Genomic DNA, 19203 nt, shown 5'->3' on the forward strand with positions numbered 1-19203 from the left:
AAAAATCAAATCAACAAAATTAGAAACGAAAATGGAGAGATCACAACAGACAACACAGAAATACAAAGGATCATAAGAGACTACTATCAACAATTATATGCCAATAAAATGGACAACGTGGAAGAAATGGACAAATTCTTAGAAAAGTACAACTTTCCAAAACTGGACCAGGAAGAAATAGAAAATCTTAACAGACCCATCACAAGCATGGAAATTGAAACTGTAATCAAAAATCTTCCAGCAAACAAAAGCCCCGGTCCAGATGGCTTCACAGCTGAATTCTACCAAAAATTTAGAGAAGAGCTAACACCTATCCTGCTCAAACTCTTCCAGAAAATTGCAGAGGAAGGTAAACTTCCAAACTCATTCTATGAGGCCACCATCACCCTAATACCAAAACCTGACAAAGATCCCACAAAAAAAGAAAACTACAGGCCAATATCACTGATGAACATAGATGCAAAAATCCTTAACAAAATTCTAGCAATCAGAATCCAACAACACATTAAAAGGATCATACACCATGACCAAGTGGGCTTTATCCCAGGGATGCAAGGATTCTTCAATATCTGCAAATCAATCAATGTAATACACCACATTAACAAATTGAAAAATAAAAACCATATGATTATCTCAATAGATGCAGAGAAAGCCTTTGACAAAATTCAACATCCATTTATGATAAAAACTCTCCAGAAAGCAGGAATAGAAGGAACATACCTCAACATAATAAAAGCTATATATGACAAACCCACTGCAAACATTATCCTCAATGGTGAAAAATTGAAAGCATTTCCTCTAAAGTCAGGAACAAGACAAGGGTGCCCACTTTCACCATTACTATTCAACATAGTTTTGGAAGTTTTGGCCACAGCAATCAGAGCAGAAAAAGAAATAAAAGGAATCCAAATTGGAAAAGAAGAAGTAAAACTCTCACTATTTGCAGATGACATGATCCTCTACATAGAAAACCCTAAAGAGTCCACCAGAAAATTACTAGAAATAATCAATGACTACAGTAAAGTTGCAGGATATAAAATCAACACACAGAAATCCCTTGCATTCCTATACACTAATAATGAGAAAACAGAAAGAGAAATTAAGGAAACAATTCCATTCACCATTGCAACAGAAAGAATAAAATACTTAGGAATATATCTACCTAAAGAAACTAAAGACCTATATATAGAAAACTATAAAACACTGGTGAAAGAAATCAAAGAGGACACTAATAGATGGAGAAATATACCATGTTCATGGATTGGAAGAATCAATATAGTGAAAATGAGTATACTACCCAAAGCAATTTATAGATTCAACGCAATCCCTATCAAGCTACCAACGGTATTCTTCACAGAGCTAGAACAAATAATTTCACAATTTGTATGGAAATACAAAAAACCTCGAATAGCCAAAGCGATCTTGAGAAAGAAGAGTGGAACTGGAGGAATCAACCTACCTGACTTCAGGCTCTACCACAAAGCCACAGTTATCAAGACAGTATGGTACTGGCACAAAGACAGAAATATTGATCAATGGAATAAAATAGAAAGCCCAGAGATAAATCCACCCACATATGGACACATTATCTTCGACAAAGGAGGCAAGAATATTCAATGGATTAAAGACAATCTCTTTAACAAGTGGTGCTGGGAAATCTGGTCATCCACTTGTAAAAGAATGAAACTGGACCACTTTCTAACACCATACACAAAAATAAACTCAAAATGGATTAAAGATCTAAACGTAAGACCAGAAACTATAAAACTCCTAGAGGAGAACATAGGCAAAACACTCTCCGACATACATCACAGCAGGATCCTCTATGACCCACCTCCCAGAATATTGGAAATAAAAACAAAAATAAACAAATGGGACCTAATTAACCTTAAAAGCTTCTGCACATCAAAGGAAACTATTAGCAAGGTGAAAAGACAGCCTTCAGAATGGGAGAAAATAATAGCAAATGAAGCAACTGACAAACAACTAATCTCAAAAATATACAAGCAACTCCTACAGCTCAAGTCCAGAAAAATAAACGACCCAATCAAAAAATGGGCCAAAGAACTAAATAGACATTTCTCCAAAAAAGACATACAGATGGCTAACAAACACATGAAAAGATGCTCAACATCACTCATTATCAGAGAAATGCAAATCAAAACCACTATGAGGTACCATTTCACACCAGTCAGAATGGCTGCGATCCAAAAGTCTACAAATAATAAATGCTGGAGAGGGTGTGGAGAAAAGGGAACCCTCTTACACTGTTGGTGGGAATGCAAACTAGTACAGCCACTATGGAGAACAGTGTGGAGATTCCTTAAAAAACTGGAAATAGAACTGCCTTATGATCCAGCAACCCCACTGCTGGGCATACACACTGAGGAAACCAGAAGGGAAAGAGACACGTGTACCCCAATGTTCATCGCAGCACTGTTTATAATAGCCAAGACATGGAAGCAACCTAGATGTCCATCAGCAGATGAATGGATAAGAAAGCAGTGGTACATATACACAATGGAGTATTACTCAGCCATTAAAAAGAATACATTTGAATCAGTTCTAATGAGGTGGATGAAACTGGAGCCTATTATACAGAGTGAAGTAAGCCAGAAGGAAAAACATAAATACAGTATTCTAACGCATATATATGGAATTTAGAAAGATGGTAACAATAACCCTGTGTACGAGACAGCAAAAGAGACACTGATGTATAGAACAGTCTTATGGACTCTGTGGGAGAGGGAGAGGGTGGGAAGATTTGGGAGAATGACATTGTAACATGTAAAATATCATGTAAGAAACGAGTTGCCAGTCCAGGTTCGATGCACGATACTGGATGCTTGGGGCTAGTGCACTGGGACGACCCAGAGGGATGGTATGGGGAGGGAGGAGGGAGGAGGGTTCAGGATGGGGAACACATGTATACCTGTGGTGGATTCATTTTGATATTTGGCAAAACTAATACAATTATGTAAAGTTTAAAAATAAAATAAAATTTAAAAAAAAAAAGGAAAAAAAAAAAAAAAGAAGAAGCCTGAGGGCAATCCCACTTGAGGTGCCCCTCCTTTCCACAGTAATAACAAATCCATCCCTTTCCACCAGGGTCCCTCTGGGCACTTTTTTCAGTCTGTCTCAGAATGGTTCTGACCGTCATTATTAGGGCTTCAGTCTGTTCCTTGGTCTTTCTCTGCCTTTCTTTCCTCTTCTCATATTCCCCTCCATAATAAACTGTCTGAGTCAGTTGCAACAAATTATCTAAAGACTGATTTGATACATACACTTGTTTCAGTAGCTTATAGCAGATATCTGGAGCCAACTGAGTGAGAAATCTGTCCTTTCAGATCACTCTTCCTCTTCACTTTCAGGATCAATCTCAGGAAAGCTGTGAAGGGCTTCTCACAGTCTGTCTAGGAATTTACCAGGTGTTTCCTTCTCTTCCTGTTCTATGTTTGCCAATTTGGCATAGTTTAAAGTCTTAGCATATGCTTGCCTGAGTCCTTCAAGAGTACACCTGACAAAATGACTCTGACCCCATCGCCCTTTAGCTGTGCTATAGTCCCAGTCTGATTCTTTTTTTTTTTTAAGTCGCTTCAGTCGTGTCCAACTCTGTGCGACCCCATAGACGGCAGCCCACCAGGCTTCCCCGTCCCTGGGATTCTCGAGGCAAGAACACTGGAGTGGGTTGCCATTTCCTTCTCCAATGCATGAAAGTGAAAAGTGAAAGTGAAGTCGCTCAGTCGTGTCCGACTCTATCGACCCCATGGACTGCAGCCTACCAGGCTCCTCCATCCATGGGATTTTCCAGGCAAAAGTACTGGACTGTGATTCTTTTTTTAAAATATAAATTTATTTATTTTAATTGGAAGCTAATTACTTTACAATATTGTATTGGTTTTGCAATACATCGACATGAATCTGCCACAGGTGTACTCGTGTTCCCCATCCTGAACCCCCCTCCCACCTCCCTCTCCATACCATCCCTCTGGGTCATCCCAATGCACCAGCCTCGAACATCCTGTATCATGCATCGAACCTGGACTGGCGATCCATTTAACATATGGTAATATACAAGTTTCAATGCCATTCTCCCAAATCATCCCACCCTCTCCCTCTCCCACAGAGTCCAAAAGACTGTTCTATACATCTGTGTCTCTTTTCCTGTCTCACATACAGGGTTATTGTTACTATCATTCTAAATTCCATATATATGCATTAGTATACTGTATTGGTGTTTTTCTTTCTGGCTTACTTCACTCTGTATAATAGGCTCCAGTTTCATCCACTTCATTAGAACTGATTCAAATGTATTCTTTTTAATGGCTGAGTAATACTCCATTGTGTATATGTACCACAGCTTTCTTATCCATTCATCTGCTGATGGACATCTAGGTTGCTTCCATGTCCTGTCTATTATAAACAGTGTTGCGATGAACATTAGGGTACATGTGTCTCTTTCAATTCTGGTTTCCTCGGTGTGTATGCCCATCAGTGGGATTGCTGGGTCGTATGGCAGCCAGTCTGGTTCTATAGTTGGGACCACCTGATTTCCAGTAGGGAGGGTGGCTATCTTGTCTTACCTCTTTTCTGCTAATTCATTACCAAGCCATTCATCTCCATAACTCCATAACTCAATAGCTTTCTCCAAAGCTCAAGTTTTTGAGTCAGGAGTTAGCATCTGCCCCAGGATATACATCACATCCTTTCAAGTAAGGTCATAAAGCAGAATAACACCCTTAAAGTCTCTAATATATTTTTCTGGGTCCTCTAAATAGTCTCCCAGGTCTTCTTTGATTCTTTGTATTTCTTGATAAGAAAAGGGCTCATTAACTCTCACAGATTGATTATTTTTCCTGGTGGGTGCTTTATGGAGAGGCAACATCTTGTTTGGCTGTTCCTCAGCCTGGTGGGCTGCCATCTATGGTGTTGCAAAGAGTTGGACACAACTCAAGCGACTTAGCAGCAGTAGCAGCAGCCTCTTTGGCTGCCCTTCACTTTTGATCCCAAGGATAGATTGGAGAAACCTGTTTTTCCTTATCTCTTTGTCTCCTGTCCTCCATCTCATCCTGTATGTCACTCTTAGTTTTAGCTGTCTGAGCCTCTTTCACTTTGATTGTCTGAGTTTCAGTTGAAACCAGAGTAGTCCGAGGTTATATTGAGACAGCAGTTTGAACTGCTACTGAGACTGGAGCAGTTTGAAATTCAGTTTGAGTTTCTACCAAGACAGAGGCAACCTGCCCCTGAGGGGTGCCCTGACTTTCAGTTTGCTCAGCTGGAAGCCCCCAATATGGGGGCAAAGTAGGAGGACAGGAGGGAGCTGAAGGTTTCACACCCAAATCTATACCCCGAGGACGTAAGTTTGGCATGTCTCTCAGAGAGAAAAAGAGGCAACACATATGCTACTTCTACCCATTCCCCTTGTTTTCTACAGATCTGGTCTAATTGTAAGACAATATTATAATTAAAGATGCTCCAACCGGCCACTGTTTCCCTTCCTCCAATGGATACCATGGCCATGCAGTATCACATAGGAAGATCAGGTGAGTCTTTTTAAGCCCTGGGGGTCGAATCTATCCCAGTTTTTCAGGATGCAGTTCAAAGGAGCGAGGCTGGAACTGTCAGCTCCCATCTGTAAGAGAGAAAAAGCAGCATCCAGCGGCCTTTTCTACCAGCGATGTCCCTCCCTGCTCTAGGTGGGGGTTGGAGACAGGAGCTAGAGCTCCACCTAGCTACCGAACGTGCTTTTGTCTGTCAGTTCAGTTCAGTTCAGTTCAGTTGCTCAGTCGTGTCCGACACTTTGCGACCCCATGAATCTCAGCATGCCAGGCCTCCCTGTCCATCACCAACTCCCGGAGTTCACTCAGACTCACGTCCATCGAGTCAGTGATGCCATCCAGACAGCTCATCCTCTGTCATCCCCTTCTCCTCCTGCCCCCCAATCCCTCCCAACATCAGAGTCTTTTCCAATGAGTCAACTCTTCACATGAGGTGGCCAGAGTACTGGAGTTTCAGCTTTAGCATCATTCCTTCCAAAGAAATCCCAGGGCTGATCTCCTTAGAATGGACTGGTTGGATCTCCTTGCAGTCCAAGGGACTCTCAAGACTCTTCTCCAACACCACAGTTCAAAAGCATCAATTCTTTGGCTCTCAGCTTTCTTGATGGTCCAACTCTCACGTCCATACATGACCACAGGAAAACCCATAGCCTTGACTAGACGGACCTTTGTTGGCAAAGTAATGTCTCTGCTTTTGAATATGCTATCTAGGTTGGTCATCACTTTCCTTCCAAGGAGTGAGTGTCTTTTAATTTCATGGCTGCAGTCACCGTCTGTCTGTAGTGCATGATAAAACAACCAACAGCATGGATTCCAAGTCCTTTGAAAGTCTAAATTCTGACATGTTTGGTTAGTATTTCTAATTCCTCAGGCAGTAGTGAAATGGTCAAAGAGACCAGCAAAGGTGACTGAAGAAAGAAAGTTTGGTCCACACACTTCACCCATTTCTGGCCTCTCCCCTTGCAGGAACTTTGGGTGCCTCTTGGCCTTGGCAGGTCGGTATAAACCTCCAACAAGGCTTCCCTTGGGGCTGCCTTTGGTCATCATGAGGCACCACAAAACCGCAGAACAGGGCTCAATGATGGCTCCGTGGCCAATTTCACATCTTATTCATGCTGCTTTCACACACACAGGCACACCATAGAGTTAGTAAAGTACTGTGGAAAGTGTGTTTACTAGGAGAACAGAGAACTGGAACTCCAAGCATCCTTACCTTGTCTTGAAGATCCCAGAGGAGCCCCCAAGATGAACGGTTGCTGCTCCAAGCCGTGTATTATACCAGGATTTGTGACCTCCAGAGGAGAGGATTTCAATCCGGGGTCAGAGACAAGGCTTGACTACTTGGAGCTTTTTGTGTAGCAAAATTTTATTAAAGTATAATATAGATAGAGAAAGCTTCTGACATAGACACCAGAAGAGTCTGGAAAGAGTGTCCCCTTTCTAGTTTTAAGCAAGGCATTTTATGTCTATTAGCGAGCTTCTGCTGCTGCTGCTGCTAAGTCGCTTCAGTTGTGTCTGACTCTGTGCGACCCCATAGACGGCAGCCCACCAAGCCCCGCCATCCCTGGGATTCTTTCTAATCAGATAAAAGAAACACCTCCAGGCTGAGAGACTTTCACCAGGTTCTTCTCCCACAATATGCATTTTTGAGATAGGATGGCACGATGTCATCCCCGGCCATAAAACAATTGACATGAACTTTGGTTTGTTGAGCCATTAGAAGCCCAAGTTTTGAGAAAACAAAAGGTTAGTCTTAAGCAGAACTGATTTTGTCAACAGAGAAGGGGAAAAAGTCTGCCATTTTTTTATTTCCTCCTGCCGCTTGGGGACCTCTGGCCTTCCTTCCTGTTACCCTCTCAATTCCACAAATAAGGGATATCATATGATATTTCTCCTTCTCTGTCTGACTTATTTCACTCAGTATGACAATCTCTAGACCCATCCAGTTTGCTGCAAATGCATGACTTCATTATTTTTACTGGGTGAGTAATATTCCATTATATATATGTACCACATCTTCTTTATTCACCCCTCTGTTGATGGACATTTAGGTTGCTTCCATGTCTTGGCTTCCATGTCTGCAGTTCATGGGGTAGCAAAGAGTCGGACACAACTAAGCAACTGAACAACAACATGTCTTGGCTATTGTAAACAGACCTTCGATGAACCCTGGGGTTCAAGGATCCTTTCTGATCATGTCCAGGAGTGGGATTACAGGATCCTAAGATAGCCCCAGAGGTTCCATCTTGTTCTTTCATTCAAAACATACTCCTCGGCCTTCTCATTGTGTTTCACTTTCTCCCTTTGCCATTTTGAAATTGGTTGAAACAGTAACCTTTCCCAGTCCTGAAGGCAAGTCCTTGTTGGGAGTGTCTGTATACTGTCTATGTGAGCCCATTTGCTTTAGTTGGGAATGGTTCTAAAGTGAGCTTGGAGTGGATCTTCCCCCTGGTACACTGGCAGCTGCTGCCTCAATGGGAGGTTGAGCTAGATTCAGAGGAGTTAGACTCAGAGCCAGATGTGAGCTGGGGCTTTTCCTAGACTCCATGAAATCATCATCCTAACTGTCTGATGCTTTTGAATTGTGGTACTGGAGAAGATGCTTGAGAGTCCCTTGGACAGCAAGGAGATACTGCATTATAACGTTTGCAAAGACAATAGCTCTGCTGTCTCGTTAGGACCAGATCCACGTTGCAGAGAGAGCTAAAAACAGAGCAGACACTACCTAGGGGATGACACCATCCACAGTCTAGGAAAAATACTCACTTTGCTATACAGTGGGGATTCCCTGGTGGCTTAGCAGTAAAGAATCTGCCTGCCAATTCAGGAGACATAGGTTTGATCCCTGGGTGGGGAAGATCCCCTGGAGAAGGAAATGGCAATCTACTCCAGTTTCTCGCCTGGGAAACCCCATGGACAGAGGAGCCTGGCAGACTGCAGTCCATGGGGTCACAGAGTCAGAAAGGACTGAGCGACTATAACAACAACAACAAAATCAACTGTACTGAAGTTAAGAAAATGAAATGATCTGAATGCATGTACCTGACAAAGACTCATATGCATCATACATGCTCAATTCCTGCAAACAACCCTTGAATGTTTAATGAGGGGTGACATGCAAATGAAAAAGAAACACAAGAAAAGGTGCTCAGCATTTTAAAAACCACAATGAAATACCTCTGTCCCCCATGCAAATGGATAAAAGTCAAAGTACTGATAATACCAAGTGGTGCTCAGGAAGAGGAGGAAGTGAAACTCTTCAATATTCCTGGGTTATTGTAAACTATTGCAAACATTTTAGAGTTTTGTCAGTTTCTTTGAAAGTGGATCATTAACATATGACCTAGCAATTACACCCAAGGTATTTACCCAAGAAAAATGAGACATGCGGCCACACACACACACAAACACAAATATTGTATTAGAATGATCATAGCATCTTTATTCATGGTAGAAAAATGGAAATAATTCAAATAGACATCAATAGGAACATGGATAAACAAATTGTGATATACAATAGTGTGAAATGGTACTTAGCGATTAAAAGGCACAGACTAGCAACATATGCATGAAGTGGATGAATTCTAAAATCATGATGAGAGAAACATGGCAGACACCAGGCAGACACAGTGTATTATTCCATGTATAGGGGCTTTAAGAACTGACAGAATTAATCTGTTGCTATAGAAATCAGAATAATTGTTTCTGGGGTGGAAGACTGGGGATACATGATTGAAAGGATTACGTGGGAACTTTCAGAAATAATGCAAATACTCCATATCTTGATTTGATTGATACAGTTGATAGATATACAAGCAGGAGATTTGGGTTCAAAACTGGGTTGGGAAGATTCCCTGGGAAAGGAAATGGCAATCCACTGTATTATTCTTGCCTGGCAAATTCCATGGATGGAGAAGCCTGTGGGCTACAGTCCATGGGATTACAAAGAGTTGGACACAACTTAGAAACTAGACGACAACAACAAATACACGTATATACATTTGGAAACTCACCAGATTTAAGACCTACATGTCTCTGCGTAAAATACTTGAAAACACTATTCTTAATTATTTGCAAATAACACTGCAACACTACACAAAATATTATTCAACCTAAGCATACATTGTGCCAACAGTTCTCCTGTAGGATAAATCAGTTCTCATGGATGGTTGAGTCATATGGCTAATTCTTTCTCCAGGGTGATTGGGAGGATGATATGGAAGAACTTGTCACATTCAGACTGAAGTATTGCTTCTTTTCCCCGGGAAGTCGGATGATTTTTCCACCTCCATGTGTGAATTTGTGGGAGAGACAGAAATATAATTAATGCTGAAATATTCCTGAAAGTAAGTTTTGAAATCATTTGATGGGAATTTCCTGACAAAAAGATGAGATTGATATTGAAGCATGGATCCCAGGGCAAGTCTGAGTGTTTTTCTTCCAGGCTTAATGTACTTAACTTTGTTTTTTGTATCTCAGAAAGTTGAAGATATGAAAGTAAGCATAAGTTGATGAAGTCTGGTCCCCTTAACTCACCCATGAGGAGACTGACCTCAAATTCACATCCAAATTAATTTTGGAAGTAGGTCTAAAACCAAGCTCTCATGCTCTTACATCTCACCTAAACTCGTCTTATTTATCCCTCCGTTCCTTTTCCTTCATCATTATCAAGTAAAAGAAGAAAAGTGTTTTGTGATGTCTATTACTTTCTTCAAGTACTATTTTGCCTATGCCAACAGTCCTTAAATTATGTCTTCTTTTTTTAAAAAACACCAGTGTTGGGGGAGGAGCCAAGATGGCGGAGGAGTAGGACGGGGAGAACACTTTCTCCCCCACAAATTCATCAAAAGAGCATTTAAACGTCGAGTAAATTCCACAAAACAACTTCTGAATGCTGGCAGAGGACATCAGGAACCCAGAAAAGCAACCCAACTCTTCGAAAGGAGGTAGGAAAAAATATTAAAAACAAAAAAAAAAAGAGACAAAAGAGGGAGGGACGGAGTTCCGTCCCGGGAAGGGAATCTTAAAAAGAGAGAAGTTTCCAAACACCAGGAAACCTTCTCACTGCCGAATCTGTGCCGAGCTTTGGAGCACAGAGGGCAACATAACAGGGAGAAAAAATAAATAAGCAATTAAAACTCGCAGATTGCGAGCCCTACTGTAACTCCCTTAGCGGAGAAGCAGGGCAGACGCCTGCATCCGCCATTAGCAAGCCAGGGCTGGGCAGGGAGGCGCGGCGTGGGCTGCATCGCTGAGAGTAAGAATCTGGCCTGAATACCCTGAGCGCTATCTGAGCAAAATAATTTGGGCTAGCAAACCAGACTGTGGGATATCTACCACGCGAAAAGCCAGCCCTAACCTAAGACCGCCAGGCCCGCGCACGGAACAAAGGACTGAACAGAGATAGCCGGCTGCAGATCATCCCCCTCCGGTGACAGGCAGCCAGAGCCGGAAGGGGGCAATCGCAGCCCCAGAGAGACATTATCTATAAAACTGTAAGCAGGCTTCTTTGCTAACTAAAACTTCTTGGGGGTCTGGATGGTCAACATCTGCCTGAGAAGGTGCGCCGGTTTTACACCCAGATAACCGAGTGGCGGGGAGGCGATAAGTCGCAGCATTGGCGCTCGCCAAACACCTCATCACCTGAGCTGCTTGGACCTGGGAAGAGCACAAAACGCAGGCCCAACTGAGTCTGCGCCTCTGAGGACTACCCGAGTGCCTGAACCTGAGCGGCTTGGACCTGGGAGGTGCATGCAGCCCAGGGCCAGCCTCGGATTGTTCCCGGCGGAACAACCTAGAGTCCGAGCAGTGTGGACAGGGTGGCTACATGCGCCGTGAGCGGGGGCAGACCCAGGGTGGCTGAGGCACTGCGAGCCCACGCCAGTGTTATTTGTTTGCAGCATCCCTCCCTCCCTCCCCACAGCGCGACTGAACAAGTAAGCCTAAAAAAAAAAAAAAAAAAGTGTCCTCTGCCGTGCCCTTTGTGTCAGGGCGGAAACCAGATACTGAAGAGACTAGCAAACAGAAGAAGATATAACAGAGGGAAACGCCTTGGAAGCTACAGGCAATAGATCAAAACCCTGTGGTTACTACGGACTACATAGGAAGGGGCCTATAGATCTTGAGAAATATAAATCTGACCAAGGAACTAGCCAAAAATGAACTGAATCCACAACACCCACAAAAAAAAAAAAAAAAAAGTCCTAGATATATTTTTATTATTTTTACGATCATTGTTTCTTTTTTTTTAATTAAAAAAAATTTTAAGTCCTCTATTGTTCCTTTAATTTTCACTTTTATAACCTATTACTTTGCAAAAAAAAAAAAAAGACCCTATTTTTTTCTTCTTCAGCAAACTTCATATATATATATTTTATAATTTTTTGACCTTGTTTTTGTTTGTTTTGTTTGTTTGTTTTCTTCATTTCTTTAACATTATATTTTTGAAATTCCAAACTCTACTCTAGATTTTTAATTTTCGCTTTTTGGTATATGTTATCAATTTTGTACCTATAGTTTTTTTTTATATAATTTCTGTGACTTTTTTTTTTTTCTTCTTCTTCTCTGTTTCTTTCTCTTCTTCTTTTATATAACATTGTATATCTGAAATTCCAAACTTTACTCTAGATTTTTAATTTATGCTTTTTGGTATTTGATATCAATTTTGTACCTGTATTTTCTTTATAATTTTTGTGACATTGTTCGTATTTGTTTTTTTGTTTTCTCTCTTTATTTTTCTTCTTCTTCTTCTTCTTCTTTTTTTTTTTAACATTGTACTTTTGAAATTCCAAACTCTACTCTAGATTTTTAATTTTTGCTTTCTGGTATTATCAATTTTGTACCTGTACTTTCTTTATAATTTTCGCGACCTTGTTTGTTCTTGTTTGTTCGTTTTTTCTCTCTTTCTTTTCCTTCTTCTTTTCTTTAACATCGTATTTTTGAAATTCCAAACTCTACTCTAGATTTTTAATTTTTGCTTTCTGGTATTAGTTATCAATTTTGTACCTGTACTTTCTTTATAATTTTCGCGACCTTGTTTGTTTTTGTTTGTTTTTTCTCTCTTTCTTTTCCTTCTTCTTTTCTTTAACATCATATTTTTGAAATTCCAAACTCTAGTCTAGATTTTTAATTTTTGCTTTCTGGTATTAGTTATCAATTTTGTACCTGTACTTTCTTTATAATTTTCGTGACCTTGTTTGTTTTTGTTTGTTCATTTTTTCTCTCTTTCTTTTCCTTCTTCTTTTCTTTAACATCGTATTTTTGAAATTCCAAACTCTACTCTAGATTTTTAATTTTTGCTTTTATGTATTTGTTACCAATTTTGTACCTTTAAGGACCCAATCTTCAGGACCCATTTTTCACTAGGGAGTGAGATTACTGGCTTGACTCCTCTCTCTCCCTTTGGACTCTCCTTTTTCTCCACCAGGTCGCCTGTGTCTCCTCCCTAACCCCTCTCTACTCTACCCAACTCTGTGAATTTCTGTGTGTTCCAGACGGTGGAGAACACTTAGGGAACTGATTACTGGCTGGATCTGTCTCCCTCCTTTTCATTCCCCCCTTTTATCCTTCTGGCCACCTCTGTTACCTTCCTCCTTCTTCTCTTCTCTGTATAACCTCGTGAACATCTCTGAGTGGTCCAGTTGTGGAGTGCACATAAGGAAGTGACTACCGGCTAGCCCACTCTCTCCACTATTGATTCACCTCATCTCATTTGGGTCACCTCTAACTCCCTCCTCCCTCTTCTCTTCTCCATGTAACCCTGTGAACCTCTCTGAGTGACCCTCACTGTAGAGAAACTTTTCATCTTTAATGTAGATGTTTTATCAATGGTGCTGTATAGAAGGAGAAGTTTTGAAACTACTGTAAAAATAAGACCGATAACCGGAAGCAGGAGACTTAAGTCCAAACCCTGACTCCAGGGAACTCCTGACTCCAAGGAACATTAATTGACAGGAGCTCATCAAATGCCTCCATACCGACACTGAAACCAAGCACCACACAAGGGCCAATAAGTTCCAGGGCAAGACACACCAAGCAAATTCTCCAGCAACAAAGGAACACAGCCCTGAGCTTCAAGATACAGGCTGCCCAAAGTCACCCCAAAACTATAGACATCTCATAACTCATTACTGGACATTTCATTGCACTCCAGAGAGAAGAAATACAGCTCCACCCACCAGAACACCGACACAAGCTTCCCTAACCAGGAATCCTTGACAAGCCACCTGTACAAACCCACACACAGTGAGGAAACGCCACAATAAAGAGAACTCCACAAACTGCCAGAATACAGAAAGGACACCCCAAACTCAGCAATTTAAACAAGATGAAGAGACAGAGGAATACTCAGCAGATAAAGGAACAGGATAAATGCCCACCAAACCAAACAAAAGAGGAGGAGATAGGGAATCTACCTGATAAAGAATTCCGAATAATGATAGTGAAACTGATCCAAAATCTTGAAACTAAAATGGAATCACAGATAAATAGCCTGGAGACAAGGATTGAGAAGATGCAATAAAGGTTTAACAAGGACCTAGAAGAAATAAAAAAGAGTCAATATATAATGAATAATGCAATAAGTGAAATTAAAAATACTCTGGAGGCAACAAATAGTAGAATAACAGAGGCAGAAGACAGGATTAGTGAATTAGAAGATAGAATGGTAGAAATAAATGAATCAGAGAGGATAAAAGAAAAACGAATTAAAAGAAATGAGGACAATCTCAGAGACCTCCAGGACAATATTAAACGCTACAACATTTGAATCATAGGGGTTCCAGAAGAAGAAGACAAAAAGAAAGACCATGAGAAAATACTTGAGGAGATAATAGTGGAAAACTTCCCTAAAATGGGGAAGGAAATAATCACCCAAGTCCAAGAAACCCAGAGAGTCCCAAACAGGATAAACCCAAGGAGAAACACCCCAAGACACATATTAATCAAATTAACAAAGATCAAACACAAAGAACAAATATTAAAAGCAGCAAGGGAAAAACAACAAATAACACACAAGGGAATTCCCATAAGGATAACAGCTGATCTTTCAATAGAAACTCTTCAAGCCAGGAGGGAATGGCAAGACATACTTAAAATGATGAAAGAAAATAACCTACAGCCCAGATTATTGTACCCAGCAAGGATCTCATTCAAGTATGAAGGAGAAATCAAAAGCTTTTCAGACAAGCAAAAGCTGAGAGAATTCTGCACCACCAAACCAGCTCTCCAACAAATACTAAAGGATATTCTCTAGACAGGAAACACAAAAACGGTGTATAAACTCGAACCCAAAACAATAAAGTAAATGGCAACGGGATCATACTTATCAGTAATTACCTTAAACGTAAATGGGTTGAATGCCCCAACCAAAAGACAAAGACTGGCTGAATGGATACAAAAACAAGACCCCTACATATGTTGTCTACAAGAGACCCACCTCAAAACAGGGGACACATACAGACTGAAAGTGAAGGGCTGGAAAAAGATTTTCCATGCAAATAGGGACCAAAAGAAAGCAGGAGTAGCAATACTCATATCAGATAAAATAGACTTTAAAACAAAGGCTGTGAAAAGAGACAAAGAAGGTCACTACATAATGATCAAAGGATCAATCCAAGAAGAAGATATAACAATTATAAATATATATGCACCCAACATGGGAGCATCACAGTACGTAAGACAAATGCTAACAAGTATGAAAGGAGAAATTAACAATAACACAATAATAGTGGGAGACTTTAATACCCCACTTACACCTATGGATAGATCAACTAAACAGAAAATTAACAAGGAAACACAAACTTTAAATGATACAATAGACCAGTTAGACCTAATTGATATCTATAGGACATTTCATCCCAAAACAATGAATTTCACTTTTTTCTCAAGCGCACATGGAACCTTCTCCAGGATAGATCACATCCTGGGCCATAAAGCTAGCCTTGGTAAATTAAAAAAAAATAGAAATCATTCCAAGCATTTTTTCTGACCACAATGCAGTAAGATTAGATCTCAATTACAGGAGAAAAACTATTAAAAATTCCAGCATATGGAGGCTGAACAACACACTGCTGAATAACCAACAAATCACAGAAGAAATCAAAAAAGAAATCAAAATTTGCATAGAAACGAATGAAAATGAAAACACAACAACCCAAAACCTGTGGGACACGGTAAAAGCAGTCCTAAGGGGAAAGTTCATAGCAATACAGGCACACCTCAAGAAACAAGAAAAAAGTCAAATAAATAACCTAACTCTACACCTAAAGCAACTAGAAAAGGAAGAAATGAAGAACCCCAGGGTTAGTAGAAGGAAAGAAATCTTAAAAATTAGAGCAGAAATAAATGCAAAAGAAACAAAAGAGACCATAGCAAAAATCAACAAAACCAAAAGCTGGTTCTTTGAAAGGATAAATAAAATTGACAAACCATTAGCCAGACTCATCAAGAAACAAAGGGAGAAAAATCAAGTCAACAAAAATTAGAAACGAAAATGGAGAGATCACAACAGACAACACAGAAATACAAAGGATCATAAGAGACTACTATAAACAATTATATGCCAATAAAATGGACAACGTGGAAGAAATGGACAAATTCTTAGAAAAGTACAACTTTCCAAAACTGGACCAGGAAGAAATAGAAAATCTTAACAGACCCATCACAAGCATGGAAATTGAAACTGTAATCAAAAATCTTCCAGCAAACAAAAGCCCCGGTCCAGACGGCTTCACAGCTGAATTCTACCAAAAATTTAGAGAAGAGCTAACACCTATCCTGCTCAAACTCTTCCAGAAAATTGCAGAGGAAGGTAAACTTCCAAACTCATTCTATGAGGCCACCATCACCCTAATACCAAAACCTGACAAAGATGCCACAAAAAAAGAAAACTACAGGCCAATATCACTGATGAACATAGATGCAAAAATCCTTAGCAAAATTCTAGCAATCAGAATCCAACAACACATTAAAAAGATCATACACCATGATCAAGTGGGCTTTATCCCAGGGATGCAAGGATTCTTCAATATCTGCAAATCAATCAATGTAATACAGCACATTAACAAATTGAAAAATAAAAACCATATGATTATCTCAATAGATGCAGAGAAAGCCTTTGACAAAATTCAACATCCATTTATGATAAAAACTCTCCAGAAAGCAGGAATAGAAGGAACATACCTCAACATAATAAAAGCTATATATGACAAACCCACAGCAAACATTATCCTCAATGGTAAAAAATTGAAAGCATTTCCTCTAAAGTCAGGAACAAGACAAGGGTGCCCACTTTCACCATTACTATTCAACATAGTTTTGGAAGTTTTGGCCACAGCAATCAGAGCAGAAAAAGAAATAAAAGGAATCCAAATTGTTAAAGAAGAAGTAAAACTCTCACTATTTGCAGATGACATGATCCTCTACATAGAAAACCCTAAAGATTCCACCAGAAAATTACTAGAAATAATCAATGACTATAGTAAAGTTGCAGGATATAAAATCAACACACAGAAATCCCTTGCATTCCTATACACTAATAATGAGAAAACAGAAAGAGAAATTAAGGAAACAATTCCATTCACCATTGCAATGGAAAGAATAAAATACTTAGGAATATATCTACCTAAAGAAACTAAAGACCTATATATAGAAAACTATAAAACACTGGTGAAAGAAATCAAAGAGGACACTAATAGATGGAGAAATATACCATGTTCATGGATTGGAAGAATCAATATAGTGAAAATGAGTATACTACCCAAAGCAATTTATAGATTCAACGCAATCCCTATCAAGCTACCAACAGTATTCTTCACAGAGCTAGAACAAATAATTTCACAATTTGTATGGAAATACAAAAAACCTTGAATAGCCAAAGCGATCTTGAGAAAGAAGAATGGAACTGGAGGAATCAACCTACCTGACTTCAGGCTCTACTACAAAGCCACAGTTATCAAGACAGTATGGTACTGGCACAAAGGCAGAAATATTGATCAATGGAATAAAATAGAAAGCCCAGAGATAAATCCACGCACATATGGACACCTTATCTTTGACAAAGGAGGCAAGAATATACAATGGATTAAAGACAATCTCTTTAACAAGTGGTGCTGGGAAATCTGGTCAACCACTTGTAAAAGAATGAAACTGGACCACTTTCTAACACCATACACAAAAATAAACTCAAAATGGATTAAAGATCTCAATGTAAGACCAGAAACTATAAAACTCCTAGAGGAGAACATAGGCAAAACACTCTCCAACATACATCACAGCAGGATCCTCTATGACCCACCTCCCAGAATATTGGAAATAAAAGCAAAAATAAACAAATGGGACCTAATTAACCTTAAAAGCTTCTGCACATCAAAGGAAACTATTAGCAAGGTGAAAAGACAGCCTTCAGAATGGGAGAAAATAATAGCAAATGAAGCAACCGACAAACAACTAATCTCAAAAATATACAAGCAACTCCTACAGCTCAACTCCAGAAAAATAAATGACCCAATCAAAAAATGGGCCAAAGAACTAAATAGACATTTCTCCAAAGAAGACATACAGATGGCTAACAAACACATGAAAAGATGCTCAACATCACTCATTATCAGAGAAATGCAAATCAAAACCACTATGAGGTACCATTTCACACCAGTCAGAATGGCTGCGATCCAAAAGTCTACAAATAATAAATGCTGGAGAGGGTGTGGAGAAAAGGGAACCCTCTTACACTGTTGGTGGGAATGCAAACTAGTACAGCCACTATGGAGAACAGTGTGGAGATTCCTTAAAAAACTGGAAATAGAACTGCCTTATGATCCAGCAACCCCACTGCTGGGCATACACACTGAGGAAACCAGAAGGGAAAGAGACATGTGTACCCCAATGTTCATCGCAGCACTGTTTATAATAGCCAAGACATGGAAGCAACCTAGATGTCCATCAGCAGATGAATGGATAAGAAAGCTATGGTACATATACACAATGGAGTATTACTCAACCATTAAAAAGAATACATTTGAATCAGTTCTAATGAGGTGGATGAAACTGGAGCCTATTATACAGAGTGAAGTGAGCCAGAAGGAAAAACATAAATACAGTATACTAACGCATATATATGGAATTTAGAAAGATGGTAGCAATAACCCTGTGTACGAGACAGCAAAAGAGACACTGATGTATAGAACAGTCTTATGGACTCTGTGGGAGAGGGAGAGGGTGGGAAGATTTGGGAGAATGGCAATGAAACATGTAAAATATCATGTAGGAAACGAGTTGCCAGTCCAGGTTCGATGCACGATGCTGGATGCTTGGGGCTGGTGCACTGGGACGGCCCAGAGGGATGGTATGGGGAGGGAGGAGGGAGGAGGGTTCGGGATGGGGAACACATGTATACCTGTGGCGGATTCATTTTGATATTTGGCAAAACTAACACAATTATGTAAAGTTTAAAAATAAAATAAAATTAGGAAAAAAAAGAAAACAAACAAACAAACAAACAAAAACACCAGTGTTCTACAAAATGTAAAGACATTTTCTGCTGGAAAAAAAAATCCTGGCTAAACATGTTTGGCAAGTCCCAAGTTCTGTGGCCTCTCTGAAGGTTTACAAAGCACAGGCCTGGTTAAGGCTCAGAGCCTACCAGCAG

General features: G+C 39.9%; 1 protein-coding gene across 1 annotated transcript in view; it reads right to left on the bottom strand.

Annotated features, from left to right (window-relative positions):
• Window positions 1–8634: 8634 nt before the first annotated feature.
• The window catches only part of LOC109561677 (adhesion G protein-coupled receptor E3-like), a 128005-nt gene continuing 117436 nt past the window's right edge, over window positions 8635–19203 (bottom strand). Inside the window, exon 22 of the mRNA XM_070792954.1 lies at window positions 8635–9844. Coding sequence (XP_070649055.1) covers window positions 9794–9844 — 51 coding nt within the window. The 3' untranslated portion in view covers window positions 8635–9793. The remainder of the gene's footprint in view (window positions 9845–19203) is intronic.

Source organism: Bos indicus, chromosome 7 (assembly GCF_029378745.1).
Source record: "Bos indicus isolate NIAB-ARS_2022 breed Sahiwal x Tharparkar chromosome 7, NIAB-ARS_B.indTharparkar_mat_pri_1.0, whole genome shotgun sequence".
Classification (NCBI taxonomy): domain Eukaryota; kingdom Metazoa; phylum Chordata; class Mammalia; order Artiodactyla; family Bovidae; genus Bos; species Bos indicus.